The 16,648-nt window shown below is 52.7% G+C and overlaps 1 protein-coding gene across 1 annotated transcript in view; it reads right to left on the bottom strand.

Moving 5' to 3' along the window:
* Positions 1-16,648, bottom strand: part of lrp5 (low density lipoprotein receptor-related protein 5) — an 83,778-nt gene that overhangs the window by 22,117 nt on the left and 45,013 nt on the right. The window contains exons 10-12 of the mRNA XM_064311964.1: positions 3,951-4,167; positions 2,343-2,632; positions 56-282 (exon numbers count right to left, since the gene is read on the bottom strand). Of these exons, the coding sequence (XP_064168034.1) occupies positions 56-282; positions 2,343-2,632; positions 3,951-4,167 (734 nt within the window). The remainder of the gene's footprint in view (positions 1-55; positions 283-2,342; positions 2,633-3,950; positions 4,168-16,648) is intronic.

Below are 16,648 nucleotides of genomic sequence, written 5' to 3'. Positions count from 1 at the left end.
CTAAAAAAAAAAATCACACAGTCCTGGCATTCTTCAGTGAGGCGTCGGCTCGTACCCCTTGGCAGGGTCCAGGGCGAGAGAGCGGGGGTTGTCCAGGTCCTTGCACACCAGAACCTGGCGGTACTGCCCGTCCAGGCGCGCCACCTCGATCCGGTTGGTTCCGGTGTCGGCCCAGTACACGTTCCGCCCCATCCAGTCCACCGCCATGCCCTCTGGGTAGTCCAGCCCGAACTCGATCACATGCTCCACCGAGCTGCCATTCATGAAGGCTCTGCTTATCGTCTGCGCAGGAGGAGGAGGAGGAGGGGAGAGGGGGAGGGAGGAGAGGGGAGGAGAGAGGAGAGGGAAGGGGAGGGTATGAGAGGAGGGGAGGGGAGGGGGAGGGGAGAAAAAGGAGAGGAAGAAGAGGAGAGGAGGAGAAAGGAAAAGGGAGGAGAGAAGAGTTCATGGTGAGACACAGGAACCAGCCTTGCTCTAAATCTCAACAACAGAGGTTCCAGTCCTTGGGGAGCACATTTGAGGGTTTTTGGCCCATTTCAGCACTTAGATGCTTTATGTGAGCGGCTGACTGAAGTTCACACACATTGTTTTCCAGGTCTAAACTGCCTACTGATCGAAAGGAAACCACAAAACCAGATGAATCTCTAATCTACAGCTAAGGGTCTGAGTATCCCCCAGGCAGATAAAATGCACAGTACGCCATCTTAAACCTTCCATCCTCACAGTGCAGCCAGAACAACTTGCTTCTTCACAAGAAATAATGTTCTGCGCAGACACAGAATCTTAAGACTCTCGTACACCAGCAATCTAGCAGCAATGGAAACAGCTGTGAGAAACACGCAATGCATGCATGTTTAATCACAATTCTTTTCCTCCCACAATTTCATTCATGTTTTCATTAGAACTTGGATTTGGCAAACCCAACTTCCCAATAATTCCCCGAACCCTTCCAACAAGCCTAGTTTATGATATTATCCCACATTATCAGTGGGTGAGACACTTCTATGTGCACATACTTACGCCAGGAATGCCTGACTAATCTAACTCTCACCCATGACTGTGCCTTTTGTTTGCATTTTTTCCGTATTTGCTTCTTTCCGCAGCCCAATAAATACTTTAGATTCTCGAGTCTTAATGGTTTTTCCGAAAAAGGCCATGACACAGTCATGTCATTGAATCAACCAATCAGCTGTTATCCCAGAGGGGGAAAACTGGTGTCAGACACGATTGCATACATAACAGCAAAGACGTTAATATTTCCTGACTTCTCTAGATAAATTGGGAAAATGTTGATTTTTCAGAAAAATAAAATAAAATGAAATCGATTATTCAAATCAGGAACAACCACATCCCTGAAACAACAAGACACATGGGGATATGAGAAAACCAGGATAACTTCCTGGTATGTAGACTGAATGGGGCTTGCCAAATCCTGCCTTCCCAGAATCCCCTTCAATGCCATACTCAACTCAGCTGGTCGCCATGGAGCCCATTTCAGCGCTAAAAACCGCCTGAACGCTTCCTGGTTTCACAAGCACACCAAATTTCTGTTGATTCAACTTCACCTCATAGTGTCGGACCTGGATCAAATGCTTTATTTGAAATTAAATGAGAAAACCAGGAATGGACAAATCATCGCATGCATGCGTGCACGGCGCGCTCTGATTGGCCGTTTCCCCGGCACTACTGACTGGCTGTTTCCCCGGGACTACTGACTGGCTGTTTCCCCGGCACTACTGACTGGCTGTTTCCCCGGCACTACTGACTGGCTGTTTCCCCGGCACTACTGACTGGCTGTTTCCCTGGCACTACTGACTGGCCGTTTCCCCCGCACTACTGACTGGCTGTTTCCCCAGCACTACTGACTGGCTGTTTCCCCCGCACTACTGACTGGCTGTTTCCCCCGCACTACTGACTGGCTGTTTCCCTGGCACTACTGACTGGCTGTTTCCCCCGCACTACTGACTGGCTGTTTCCCCAGCACTACTGACTGGCTGTTTCCCCAGCACTACTGACTGGCTGTTTCCCTGGCACTACTGACTGGCTGTTTCCCCCGCACTACTGACTGGCTGTTTCCCCCGCACTACTGACTGGCTGTTTCCCCGGCACTACTGACTGGCTGTTTCCCCCCGGTGACGCTCTGACTGGCCGTTTCCCCGGCGACGCTCTGACTGGCCGTTTCCCCGGCGACGCTCTGACTGGCCGTTTCCCCGGCACTACAGACTGGCCGTTTCCCCGGCGACGCTCTGACTGGCCGTTTCCCCGGCGACGCTCTGACTGGCCGTTTCCCCCCGGCGACGCTCTGACCGGCCGTTTCCCCGGCGACGCCCTGCCGCGCGCACCTTGGTGCTGACGTCGGTCCAGTAGATGCGGTTCTCCAGCACGTCGAAGTCGAGGGCGGAGGCCTCCTTGACGCCGGCGAGCGGGATGGCCACGTGGTTGCCGTGGGTGCCCAGCGAGATGCGGCGGATGTCGGCGCGGTTGGTGAAGAGCAGGAAGGCCTCGGGCACCACGCAGCGCCGCAGGTCGCTCAGCAGCTCCAGGCCCATGGGGCAGGCGCACCGCGGGCCCTGCGGACGCTGGAAGCACAGGTGGCTGCAGCCGCCGTTGTCCTCCGCGCAGCCGTTTGTACCTGGGGGGGGGCAGGGGCGGGTTTTAACAGCAGGTTCCCTCCTTCCTAACCAACTAAGAAACGGTCGTACCCACAGCTATTGGTACCTTGGGGGGAGGGAGGGAGAGGGGGGAGTACAGGAGGGGGTGGGTTTTAACAGCAGGCTTCCTCCTTCCTAACCAGCTACGAAACGATTCGTACCCATAGTGCCCATCCACACACTGTGCTGAAGAATAGAGGTGGCAGGACTTCCTGTATGAACACTACAGCACAAACGAGAAGTGCCTCAGAGCAGCAATGATTACTGTGTACCCTGCAGACCTGGCTCAGGTAAGACCTGGCTCAGGTAAGTGCAATGTTTCGGATCCTATCGACACCTGTGATGGGTTGCCGACCTGCCCCAGGGTGTATTCCTGCCTCTCTCCCAATGCATGCTGGGACAGGGCTCCAGCACCACCTGCGACCCTGACCAGGAATAAGTGGGTATAACCTGGCAGATAATGGATGGAACCCATGTACACTTGGGCAATCCCAGCAGATTACTGACAATTTTAAAAGAAAAGATCTATTTACACTTATTTTCCAGAAAAAAAAATTATTATTCTTCACGATGGAATTTGTACGTTTCGGTTGAAAACGTTTGGTTGAAAACGCTGAGGGATTTGCAAGGGGTGTACCGGCATCTTTCCACGATAAAAAGCATTAAACCGTTTCAAATAAGAGTCTGACCCAGGCCTGGACAGGGTACACAGAGGCAGGCTTACTGAGGCATGCTGGGACTTGCGGTTTTTTTCTCTCCCCACCGTTTTACTGGTTGAAATTTTCCATCTTTTTCCAGTCGCTTGCAAACCTTTGAAGCGATTCCTGAACGCTTGTATAAGACTCAATGAACGGAACCAGACTTTCCTCAAATCCCCATTTACGCACTTTCAAATCACCCTATTATCCACGAGAATGAACGAACTCTTTCTGCTTTTAAAATCAGAAGAAAAAAAACATTCACAATACGAACACGAAAAAAGAACCTGCTTTGAAAATCCCTTACTAGGGTCGACGGTAGTTTAAGTCGTAAGACCTTGTTGACAAAAATGAAGATCTTACGTTTACCACCCAATCATAATGGATTCCAAGCATAACACTTAATTAAATAATACGTGTTTTTATAGTACCAGGAATCCCGATTATAACCCTTCCACTTTCAAGTTTCCACTTTCGAAAGGGAGAAAATAAAATGTGTGCAAATGAGTTTCAGATCTTAAACATTCCACTGGAGTGACGCTGAGGATGAACCCCCCCCCGACGGGATTTTTGTTCGGGCAGGAGATGGGGCAGCCCTTACCGAGCGCGGCGGTGACCCGGGTGGCCTTGAGGCCCATGAGGTCGGGCAGCTGGTCGATGATGATCTCGCGGGTGGCCGTGGTCTTGTGCACGCGCTCGATGCTCCGCCTCTGCCAGTCGGTCCAGTAGATGTAGTCCCCCAGCAGTGTGAAGCCGAAGATGTGCGGCAGCTTGTCCTCCAGCAGCACCCTCCTGTCCGTGCCGTCCACGTTTATCACCTGGGGGCAACAGGGGGCGCCACTGAGTCAGACAGGGGGGACAGGGATCTGAGCCTTCTGCTGAAGGGATTGTGACTCCCCCCCTCCTCTGACACGCATACACAGGACTGCTGGGTGAAATTCTGTGGCCCAGGACAAAATTATTTACCACAAGTTCACACACCATTGGGCCCCCCCCCTCCCCACCGTCCTCCAGGGTCCGGGAACAACATACCATGTCCCCGTCCCCCTCCCCCCGCCCTCGATGGTGGTCCTGCACAAACGCACATACACCACACAAGCACACACAAAACTGCAAACATGGACAAAACTGTTTTTGTCAACGTTTAGTGATTGAACATCGAGAGGCCACGCTCCCAGTGGCCCCTGTCACATACTCGAGTGAAACCGGGACTGGAGGGAAACAGCATTACATTAAATCAGCAGCCATTTTGGCTCTCATCAACCCACTGCTGTGAGAGAGCCGTGTCAGAAACATTAGGTCTGTCTCCTTTCAGTGTGAAGTCAAACAATGCTGATTACACCAAGCCAAAAAAAAAGGACTTGAACTATCACCACCGTTAGACGGGATGTTTTCAAATATTTGTTGGCTCAAAAGCAGACAATCCAATTCTGCACCATGTTCAAGGACGGCATAATAAAGGTCAATGCAGAGCAGGGCCAAAGCATGTTCCCATCTTACGAAACGGATGAAGGGGGGGGGGGGAGGGGTGTCAGGTGGCGTTTCTTGGGTTCCAGGTTCGTTTCTGAAAGGGCGGTGATTATTTCTACCGAATCTCCGAGCCTCTCGAATTCCGAACAGCGAAAACATGCGACTGGAGCGGACGCGTTTCCCACCGCGCCGGTGCCAGCTGCAGGACAACATCTCATTTAACGGGAGGAAATAAAATGTAAAATACGCAAATGTGTGGTGGGGGGGAGGGGGGGGGCAGAGGCCTGCAACATCAGGGGAGCCCAAGTCAACAGCTCTCTCTCTCTCTCTCTCTCTCCCTTTCGCCCCTCTCCTCTCTCTGTATCTCTCCCTCTGACATACACTCTCTCTCCCCTCCCTCTCCCCCTCTCTCGGACACACACTCTCTCCACCCCTCCCTCTCTCTCACTCTCACTCTCTCTCTCTCTCTCTATCCTTCTCCCTGTCACTCTCTAACCTTTACTCTCTTTCTTTCTCCAGTTACAGGAACTTCTTTAAAACACTTCTTTTTTTAAAATTTTTTTTTGGTGTTCATGAATACAGACGAGGTCATCACTGCCACTCCCCCGCAGTGGAGAAATAAAGTTCTAGGGAACCCCAGAGCGAACCGCAGCAGCCGGTGACTGATATGAGATCAGGGACTTTTCAGGAGTTGCAGTTTTAACTTGGGAGAATTAAAATGATTCATGTCCATCTGCTTCCATAAGAACCTCCCTCCCCCCTCCCCTAAACCAAAAAAAACACACATTAATAAATCTTTAAGAGCACAGGGACACTGATTCTCTAATTCACATCAGCGGCTGGTGGGCGGAGGACGGTCTTCGGGGGAGAGCGCGGGTTCCTCCGGCAGGCCCGTGAGTGACAGGCGGATTAATGCGGGGTATTGTTCCCGCTGAAGGAGCTCTTAAAACAAGCACTTCCTGCGCATGCATCGAGACCTCGCTCCCCGTTCTGAGCACTTCCTGTGCGGTGCGGCGGGGGGGGGGGGGGGGCCTGCCAGGGCGATTTGATTTATTTCGGTAATACAGTTCCCCCCGCTTCCTACAGCTGGCGGGGCAGCTCACTTCCTTCCATTAGAGCAGGGAGGGGGGGGAAAGAAAGGAAAAAAAACAACCTAAACTTAAAAAACTCAGCTAGCGCGCTGTCGCACGACTCCAACGCCCTTTCGCTTGGCGACACGCTGTGGCGCGCGGGGCGAAGGACGAGGCAAATCTACAGGGTGTCAAACCCCCCCCCCCAATCCCACCCCATCCCACCCCACCAAAAAAAAAACAACAACCCAGGCCGGCGGCTTCCCTCCCGCTGCCGTGGCGTGAGCTAGCGGTGGCGGCTAACAGATGGAGACGCGGGAGTACCGCGAAGCTGTACGAGCGGGACAGGGCGCTATACGGGCGAGACTAAACGCTCCAGCCGCTAACTCCGATTACCTGTCAGGTGCCGGAGAGTGGCGGGGGGAGTTGACCCGAGGACCCCCCCCCCCCCACCCAATGGCGCGAGCGTGCAACGTTTCCACGGCAGCAACGCACATCACGGGGGCGTTTGTACGAGACAAAGCCCGGCTAAGCCGATCAACCTGATTGGTGGAACCAAACCTGAATAGCTTCCCGAGCTACTGCTTCGGCACTGCCCTAACATAATATAATCATACACTCTACATGACCAAAAGTGTCTGGACACTTCTTGGTCTGGGGCTGTTTTTCATGGTTTGGGCTAGGCCCCTTAGTTCTAACGAAGGCAAATCTCAATGCAATGATATTCTAGATGAGGCTGTCTGTGCTGCCAACTTTGCTGCAACAGTTTGGGGGAAGGTCCTTTCCTGTTTCATCAGTACGACAATGCCCCCGATCACACAGCGAGATCCATATAGAAATGGTTTTGTTGAGAACGGTGTGGAAGAACTTGACTGGTCTGCACAGAGCCCTGACCTCAACCAACACATCCAACACATTTGGGATCAATTTGAAAGGCAACTGGGAGCCAGGCCTAATCGCCCAATCAGTGCAGCAAATGCTCCAACATCTAGTATAAAGCCTTCACTGATCAGTGGAGGTTGGTATAGTGGCAAAGGGTGGACCAACTCCATACTAATGGCCATAATTTTGCATGAGATGTGTCCACATACTTGTGGCCATGTAGTGTGTATTACATTACACACACAAACACACTCGTACAAACACACGCATGACTGACATTTCTGAATCCACAGTTCTGCCAGTAACGGAGGCTGCAGATGGTGCTGCTGAATGTGTGTTAAGAGCTTGAGCTGCACCTCAGGATGATCTGATGGGACCACGGGCTGCTTTAGGAGCCCCCCTTACACCCCCTGCCCCCCCTGCCCCCTACCTCATCCCCCCACCATCAGCAGGAGAAACGATCATGGTTGGGGAAGAGGGGGTGCTAGCGGAACCTCCACCCCCCACCACCTCCTCCCAATCCTGAAAGTCCATGTGAGCGTTCCCGGTCTGGGAATTGCCACGTCGGTCCGGGAGGTTTCGGCTTTCACGCGGCGTTCCCGAAATCCTGCTGGCACCGGCCGAGGAACCCCGCTGAGACCCGGGGGGGGCATGAGGGGGGGTTTAAACCGAAACGCAGCGCATGCCTGAGTGTGTTTTCACCGCTCCGGTCCCCTAGCTCTGCTCTGCATGGCCCACCCCCGGCCCCCCCCAACCTCCCAGCCCCCCAACCCTGCACACGCGTTTCTGCACACGGGGGCGGAGTCACCCCCCCCCCACCCCTCCCTCGGCGCTGGAATGTAAACACGCTCCACACCGGCCTTAATTACCTCCGTATCGCTCCTCCAATTAGGGAGGGGGGGGGGCAGCGGATCGCGGGACACGCAGGGATTCTTTTCCTCAGAATTTGCATTTTCTTCTTTTTCCACTCCAGATTTGTAGTATTTGTGTATCGGGGGCTGAATATGACACACTACATTACCCAACAGGCCTGCTCCTAACCCCAGCAGCAGCACACGCAGTAAATCCACCCACGAGGAGAAAGGTTTGCGCAGTGTGAGGTTTGTGGCGTTCGCGTTTTTACGAGGCGCGGGGGTTTGTGGCGGTTCTGTAGCGTGTTTTGAGGTGTGGGGCGTGGGGCGTGGGCACGCACGCGATCACAACTTTCACCGGACGGCGCAGTCTCCCTGCTTCCATTTCCTGCGGCGCCTCAGGCCTCGCTGGTACAGGAAGTGAGGTGGCGGCCAAAAACGGGGGGCGCAATAAGACTTCATCGCTGCGGTGCTTTTAAAGGCATTACACGTGTACAACAGGATTTGGGGGGGGAGTTTTAGCCACACCGGTATGGGAGCGTGGGCGGGTCAGGGAGTCCCTGACCGTTTGGCGGCTGGGGGAAGATTTTGGCGTTTGTTTGCGCTCACTCCCTCGCACGCTCTCCCCCTCCCCCCCTCCCTCCCCCAGCTCTAATCCAGGTAGGACTAATGCTCTCAGTGTGGAGCCCTGTTCTGTGTGCGCCCCGACATTTCCACAAACTTAACTCCCCTCCACAGCGCAACAGAGGATTAGAGCCGTGCAGCTGGCCAGCTCCCCAGCCCCAGCCGCGCTAACTCTCTCTGCCCCAGCTGCGGAAGGGAGGAGGGGTCTGAGCTGGGGGGTGGGCGGGGTCTGAAGAGCGGAGGGGCGGGGCCAGGGGAGAAGAGAGAAAAGGCCAGCAGGGGGAGGGGCGGTGTCAGTGGTTGGGGATAAGAAGTGAGGGGCAGGGCCAGGTTAGGAGGGGGTGGAGTCAGGAGGGGATGCTTGTTTTCATTGGTGGAGGAGGAAGGGGGAGTGGCTGGATGAATGCATGTTTACCAGAAGCAGAGGCTCGTTCTGTGTTCTCCAGAGCACTCCGGCTGCTGAGACCAGTTTTCCGTGTTCAAACGCAGCAGGCTCCCCCGAGATCATAAGAACACACACGTTTGCAGGGAGACAAAAATAAAACAAAACAAAACAAAACAAACAAACAAACAAAAAAGTGGCTGAAGGAATCAACCGTGCCCCCACCCCACGACACACCCGCATTCCCAAAGAAGAAGCAAATTGTTCATTTTGGGCAGCAGCACTCCGCATGAATGGCAAAACATTTGTTACCTGCTCAAGACAGAAAATAAGGACAGCAAATATTAATTAATAAATAAAAAATGGGTCACAAAGACGTCCGGCAGATTTCTGAATCTCGCCCTGGAGGATGCTCGTCCATGATTCACATCGCAAGTCTCCGATATTTTCCGCTATTTTCTATTCCATTGAGTCCGAGCCGAAACGGGGGGGGGGGGACGGGGGGGGGGGGACTTTGATGGCTTTTATATCAGCAGGAGTCCTTTTCTCCCCCATCTACAAAAACTCCATTCATTTTCAGAGAGACAATTAGACATGGCCAGCTCTTCTGAAAGATGGGAGTAACGTTTCTCTCCGCGGTCTTTCTGAGAGAGAAATACGCTGTTTTTTGTTTTTTTTGTTTTGTGTTTTTTTTTCTTTCCCCCCTCTTTTTTTTTTTTTTTTGCTGTGAGAACCCTTCAATCCGCTGGGGGGAAAACATGACAAAACAAAACAAAAAACATAAAAGTCTCATCTGCAATTCAGACATAAGTCAAGCTTTCCAAAGGCTTCAGTGGGAGCCGATTCTAAATGTCCTCTCTTTAGTTCTAAACGCCACGGCGATGGCATGCAAATTCAAATCGGTAAGACAGCCCCCCCCCCCCCTCCACCTAACCCCCCCCCCTCCCCCTTCCTTGTTCTCAGACCAGGAGGCAAGTCTAGCCCACGGAAGGAATGTGAAATAATTCGAAACATGGCTGGACTCAGTTGGAAATCCCTACGTTTTAGCCGAAGAGAAAGCAAGTTATTGTCTTGTGCAGTTTTCTTTCTTTTGGCTATAAGACGTGTGTCCCCCCCCCTCCCTCCCCAGGGCAGGAGGATTGTGAAAGACAAGCTTCCCAGAGTTCACAAGTCGACCCCAAAGTCATCTGTTTTTATACCAATTTGATCCGTTTGTCAACAAACCCACTTGAAAGTACTTTTTTTTCAAAAAAGGAAGAAGACAAACAGGTTTTAGATTCCGTTTCACCGGAAGGCTGCAAATAAACTCAACGACGTGGGACAAACACACTGAAATTCTCGCGTGCGTTTTTCTTTTTTTTTTTTTTTTTTTAAAAGCTTCGCAATTTCCTCATTGTCTGATCCATTTCAATATTATAAATCACCGGAAGCACCAGGCGCTCCATTACCGGCAGCAGGAGAATAAAAGCTGTTCGGCTGGTACAGACATCACACAGTTCCCTGTTCCCTCAGCATCGAACCAAAGAAGGAGAAACACTCACATGCTAACACAAGCACCAGGGCGTTCTACGGTTATGTTTTTCCAGCCCTCCCCCACCCCCCCCCCTACACCCCCCCGCATTCGGGATGGGTATCACCTCAAAACCCAGTGTGTCGCATGTACCGCAGAGACCAAGAAAAGGAACAACAAATCACCACCTCCGTACGAATACCCTCTATACCTGCCAAGTGTCAGCAGTAAACCCCGCCCCCCATCCATCCATCCACCCACAGTCCCCGCCCCCTTTCAGGGACGATCTCCAGGAGAGCTGGCCGCCCTCCTCCTCTGGTTTTGGCATTCAAACGCTAACCGGCTTCACATGAGGGTTTGGCCCGGGCTTCTGAAAACTGCGGTTTCGGCTACAAGCGATTATTTTCCTTTAATCGGGGGGTACGCGTCCCCCCGATTCCAAGAACGACGCTGCTTTAATTTGAACAGAATGTTGGCCGCGTTGCTTCCACCCCCCCCACCCCACTTTTCTAGCCATTTCTAAAATACACCATCCACGTTCTCTCCCAAACTTACAATGTTCAAGCTTTGAACATTTTGACACTATCCACGCACCACTTCTCCAGACATTTCTAAAATACACCATCCACTTTCTCTCCTAAACTTACAATATTCAAGTTTCTTCTACTTTGACCCTCCCCCCCCCGCCTCAAACAAAAAAAATCCCCCTCCTGTTTTTCCAAACTTCTAAAATGAACTTGTTCATTAAGCGGGTCATTTGGTTCTGACCCATTTGGGTCAGCAGCCTCATTTTGAGAAGGGGAATTACACCACAGCTTTGGCATCTGGGGTACCGGTACTGGTACCGGAGTCAAGTCTGCAACAGCACATACAAAAATTCACTCTGTAATCTGTCTTTATCCCTGTGAAGCACTGTTCAAAAACAGGCTTTCACACTCAGCTCTACACCACAGACACTCACAGTGGAATAAAAAAACATTAAAGTAAAAAAAATAATAATAATAAAACAATTGAGAAAAAGGTATTGTCAATTTGAAAAAAAAAAAGAAGGAAAAAAAAAAAGACGGAAATTACTCCCAGACACATTAAAAGGTGATCAGGCCGAACTCCTGGAAAAACAAGGGATTAAAAAAAAAAGAAAAAAAGAAGGAACAGCCGTAGTGCCCGGATCACGCGTTCACGGCCGGTCCCGAGGAGCGTGATTGGGCGCAATTTGAGAGGAAGTTACATGAAAGCGAACGCAGGGGCTGGGTAGGTCAACATCCTGCCATTACCCGAAATCGGCGATATCCTCTAACGCGAGGCTCTCGCCAGACAGCGGAACGCAAACAGCGTGAAGCGAAGAGTGCCTCGGCATTCTGGGCCAGAGGCTGCTAGAGAGAGAGAGAGAGAGAGAGAGAGGGAGAGAGAGAGGGAGAGGGAGAGAGGGCGAGACAGAGAGAGAGAGAGAGAGAGAGAGGAAGTGAGAGAGAGAGAGAGAGCGAGAGAGAGTTAGAGAGAAAGTGATAGAGAGAGGAAGTGAGAGAGAGTGAGCGAGAGAGAATTAGAGAGAAAGTGAGAGAGAGAGGAAGTGAGAGAGCGACAGAGAGAGTGATGGATAGATATTGGGAGAAAGAAGGAAGGAGAGAGAGATGGATAGATAGAGGGACAAAGAGACAAAGGTAAATTACATCACTCCAGAGAGTAAAGATGATTTTTTCTTTTTTTAAATGGGCCTGAAATAAAATATTTACACAGCGGTAGAAGCTTCAACAGCACGGCACGTGTGCGGTCCGGAAGGGTGTTAGGAGAACTTAAACCTCCAGCCGTTTTGGAAGGCTAACGGGACATCTCCACCCCCCCGCCAATCCCAGGGCTCAGCCAATCCCGGGACCCCACCAAACCCGGGACCCAGCCAGTCCCGGGACCCCACCAACTGCAGGGCCCGGCCTTGCCAGGGCGTAACTGCATCTGCATGTGGACGCGGGGTTCTTCACACGCAAGGACCCGCACCCCCGCTGAGCCTCACGGGCAGGCGCTAAGCGGGACCAGCGTGGGGAGGAACGGGGGGGGTGGGGGGGGGATGGCGGTACGGCGCAGCCTGAAAACTCTGAGGCAGCGTGGCGGGGGAATTATCGCACATGTGGAACGCATTGCAGACGGACAGACAGACAGACAGCTGTGGCAGGGACTCTCTTCACCGCAACATCATTGTAAAAAAAAATAAAAATGGAGGGGAAGAGAGGGAGGGGGGTAGAACTGTAGCACAGGCATGTCAATAACCCGCAAACACACGGCTGAACAGAAGCCCGACGAACACGCGACCCCCCCCCCCCCCCAAATCCACCAGCAGCAGCCGCAGGGAGAGAGAGAGAGAGAGAGAGAGAGAGAGCGAGCGAGCGCGTCCCTCAGGAAATTAGGGGCTGTTATGCAAAGCCCCCCGCGCCCATGGATACTGCCACCCCTCCACTGGCCCCACCCCCCTTCAGCAACATAAACGAGGTCCCTCTTACCAGGGCTGGTACAGGACAGAGGGGTCAGGCTCCAGCGCGGCCTGTGTTTACTGAAGCCTGACTCTCACAGCCAGGCCCACTTTCCCCCAAAAGCCGCGAAGACAGAGCCTTCGCCCGCCCGCCCGCCCACCCGCCACTGCAGCTCGGAGTCCCATTAGGGACGCCGCCGTTTGGGATGAGTGCCGCTGTCTTTTTCCCGGGGAAAGAGAAGGGCCCTTAAAACAACGGGGCGAGTGCGTTTCCACTCCACCTGAACAAGCGTTTGAGACGGACGGGACGCTTCCTGGAAACCTCTCCACCGCTGATGAGCTTTTAATGCTGAAACAGCTCCCTGTTTTTTTTGGTTTTTTTTGGGAGGGTCGTTAAGTGTAAATGCAAACACGGCGCTTTTGTTTCCCCAGAACCTCTGCGGTAGGGTGCCCATCTTGAACTGTTTTTCACTGGTTAATTATTCCTGCTCAGAGCCCACCATCCAGGTCTTTCATGTCCCCCCAGGGATTCATCATTAACAAAATCCCCAAAATCAAAACAAAAAAAAAACAAAAAAAAAACCCCAAAAACCAGTGCTCTCAGAACCATTACACTGAACTTGCAAAACTGAGTAATTTGGAGTGGTAAAAAAATTACCTTTTTCAGACCAAAATTCAGACAATGAGTGATGACCGCGAGGTGAGTTTGGTGGGACTAACCCAGACATTCGCCGATGAAGTATTATGTTTATGTTACAGACACAACATGAAATCAAAATTTAAAACTGCAGTGTGGCGTTCGGAGAGGAGGGGAGGGGAGCAGACTGACTGAGCTGGGCTCCCCTCAGTCCAGGCCCCTCGACCCCCTGCCCCCCCCTGATTAAAACAACATGGCTAACGCTACTAGCTAGCGTGCTTCACCTTCAAAAGCTTTACATCCCCACCCCCCCACCACCCCCAGCCCCACCGCTCCCCCGACGGACGTGACTTACGACAGGAGGGGGCGAACCCCTGGCCCCGGACCGAGCCAGCCATCCGGACTGGAAAATATTACGCAAGCCAGGTGCCTTTCATCCGCCGGTACCGTGTCGAGAGGCCAGAGCCCGGCGGAGTTAAGGCACGCGCGCGTGGCGAGGCTGGCACCCCCCGCGGCCGGCCACGGCAACAAACAGCGTAACCAGGCAACCCAGCACCGCGCCGCTCCGACAGGCCTGTTACAGAGCCGTCTTTTACTTTAAACAAACACGCGCACGCACGCGAGAGCACACACTAACACACACACATTAACACACACACATTAACACACACACGCTAACACGCGCGCACACTAACACACTAACACACACACACACGCGCGCGCACGCACACACACTAACACACACACACATTAACACACACTAACAAACACCAATCGCGTAGCAGAGCTAACACAACACACCTAAGAAAACACACTGCGGCAGCGCATGCACACACATCAACACACACACACATTAACACACACAACACACACACACACACACCAACATTTAACAACACAAAAACACGCATACACACAGCAAACACACGGGTACACAGCATGCACACGGGTAACACACACACACACACTAACACACATACATTTGAGCCCATAATAAAGCCCCTAATTAGTTAATAAAATGTTGTATGGGGCAGGTAGGGCTAATAAAGAGAAATAGCCACTTTACCTTAGTGAAGGAGGAGAAACACACTGGCCAATAGTGGGACAGGGAGAGTCGTGTCAGTGCACAACACAGAGCTTTAACACACTGCATGTGCACAGACACACAGAGCTTTAACACACTGCATGTGCACAGACACACAGAGCTTTAACACACTGCATGCACACAGACACACAGAGCTTATGCAGCACACAGACGAGTTTAACATAAGTGAACACAAGACTTAACACACTGGAAAACGACACACAGGCTGTAACACATACATGTGCACAAACACACAGAGCTGTAACACATACATGTGCACACACACACACAGAGAGAGCTGTAACACGCTTCACACATAGCTGTAACACACTGCACGCACACACACACACACAGACACACAGAGCTGTAACACACTGCATGCACACGCACACACACACACACACACACACACACAGCTGTAACACATACATGTGCACACACACACACACACACACAGCTGTAACACACACACACACACAGACAGGGTATTTTTTTCCCCCGTTAATAAGCAGAGGGGCTTTCTCTGCCTGCAGCTACACGCGATAGCGCTCCCGTGCCAGAGCAGAGCAGAGCAGAGCAGAGCAGAGCAGAGCAGAGCAGAGCAGGCAGGCAGGCAGGCAGGCAGGCAGGCAGGCAGGCAGGCAGGCAGGCAGACAGGCAGGCAGGCAGGCAGGCGAGCAGAGCAGAGCAGGGCAGAGCAGATCTGAGCAGAGCAGAGCAGAGCAGAGCAGAGCAGGGCAGAGCAGAGCAGGGCAGAGCAGAGCAGAGCAGAGCAGAGCAGAGCAGAGCAGAGCAGGCAGGCAGGCAGGCAGGCAGGCAGGCAGGCAGGCAGGCAGACAGGCAGACAGGCAGGCAGGCAGGTGAGCAGGCAGGCAGGCAGGCAGGCAGGCAGGCAGGGCAGAGCAGAGCAGAGCAGAGCAGAGCAGACAGGCGGGCCGGCAGGCGAGCAGAGCAGAGCAGGCAGGCAGGCATGCTGCTCATCTCCCAACGTTTAACTCCTAATCCCATCAAAGCCCTACGCGCGGGCAGCAGTTATGACAGGGAGCTTCTACTCTTCTCCTCCTCTGGAATCCTTCGCAGGAAATGGAAACATGAAAAGATGTGCGGAGCCCTGTCTGGAACCTGACGGGGGGAGGGAGGGGGGGCAATGCTGCACGTTGTGGTTTTTACGTGTGACCGTGATGGTACCTCTCTGCGCCCGGTAACGAACAGGACCCCCAATCCCCCATTGCCTGCCCCCCCCCCCTTAAAAAAAAAGTGTGACTGAGGCCTCTCAGACTCGGGGGGGAGGGGCTTGGAGGGTGTAAGGGGTATTCAAGGCGGGACAAAGCCATCACAGAGCAGCGTGGCTGAAGGCAGGAGCCCCCCCCCCCCCGCAGATGTCATTAGCATGGTCTCTGTTTTAGAGGCCGAAAATCCTCCCAAATCAGGTTTCACGCCCCGCGCCCCGCTCGCCACAATGTTGCCAAGCTGCCCGGGCGTCGCCGGAGAATGGGCTTCAGAGGGGGGGGAGGGGGGGGGGGGGGGCGGGACACACAGTTCGTTTTTTTCTAAAGCCTGATTTCAGCAGCGTCAATCAGAAGACAATTCCCCCGCGCGGCCGGCCTGTGGCTCTTCAATTGTCCCCGGCGTGCAAAAAAAAAGCCGGAGAAGAGAGAGAGAGAGAACAGCGAGGGAGAAGAGCGAGAGAGAAGAGAGAGGGAGAAGAGCGAGGAGAGAGAGAGAGAGAGAAGACAGCAGAGAAGGAGAGAGAGCGAATGGACAAGAGCGCAAGAGACAAGAGAGCAGAGGTGAAAAGAACGAGTCATTGAAAGATGCGCATAGAAGAGGAGAAGAGAGAAGAGCGAGGGAGAAGAGCGAGAGAGAAGAGAGAGAGAGGGAGAAGAGAGCGAGGGAGAAGAGCGAGAGAGAAGAGAGAGAGAGAGAAGAGCGAGGGAGAAGAGCGAGAGAGAAGAGAGCGAGAGAGAAGAGAGAGAGAGGAGAGAGAGAGAGAAGGCCACTCCAGCCCGTTCCAGCAGCTTTCAACCAGCGCAGCACGCAACTGCGCATTTACTGCGACCAAAAAAACAAAATGGCTGGTTTTTTTTCCCCCCTCCTTAAAACCAACTCAGGCCAAACGGTTGAACTAAAAGCAAACTAGAAGTTTCAAAATAAACAACTTCTGAAATGTTTTTTGTTGTTTTTCATCTCTTCCCATCCCAAGGCCAGCTGTAACTGAAGGCATTAATTAAGAGGCGTGTTTGGGGGAGAGCAGCAGGTCGAGTTAATTCTGCGTTTTTACTGCAAATGATCTGCGTCTGAAAAGCAGGTTTTCTGCTCGTTTGTTCA

Source organism: Anguilla rostrata, chromosome 16 (genome assembly GCF_018555375.3).
Source record: "Anguilla rostrata isolate EN2019 chromosome 16, ASM1855537v3, whole genome shotgun sequence".
Taxonomy (NCBI): domain Eukaryota; kingdom Metazoa; phylum Chordata; class Actinopteri; order Anguilliformes; family Anguillidae; genus Anguilla; species Anguilla rostrata.
This window is presented reverse-complemented; position numbering and strand designations above follow the sequence as displayed.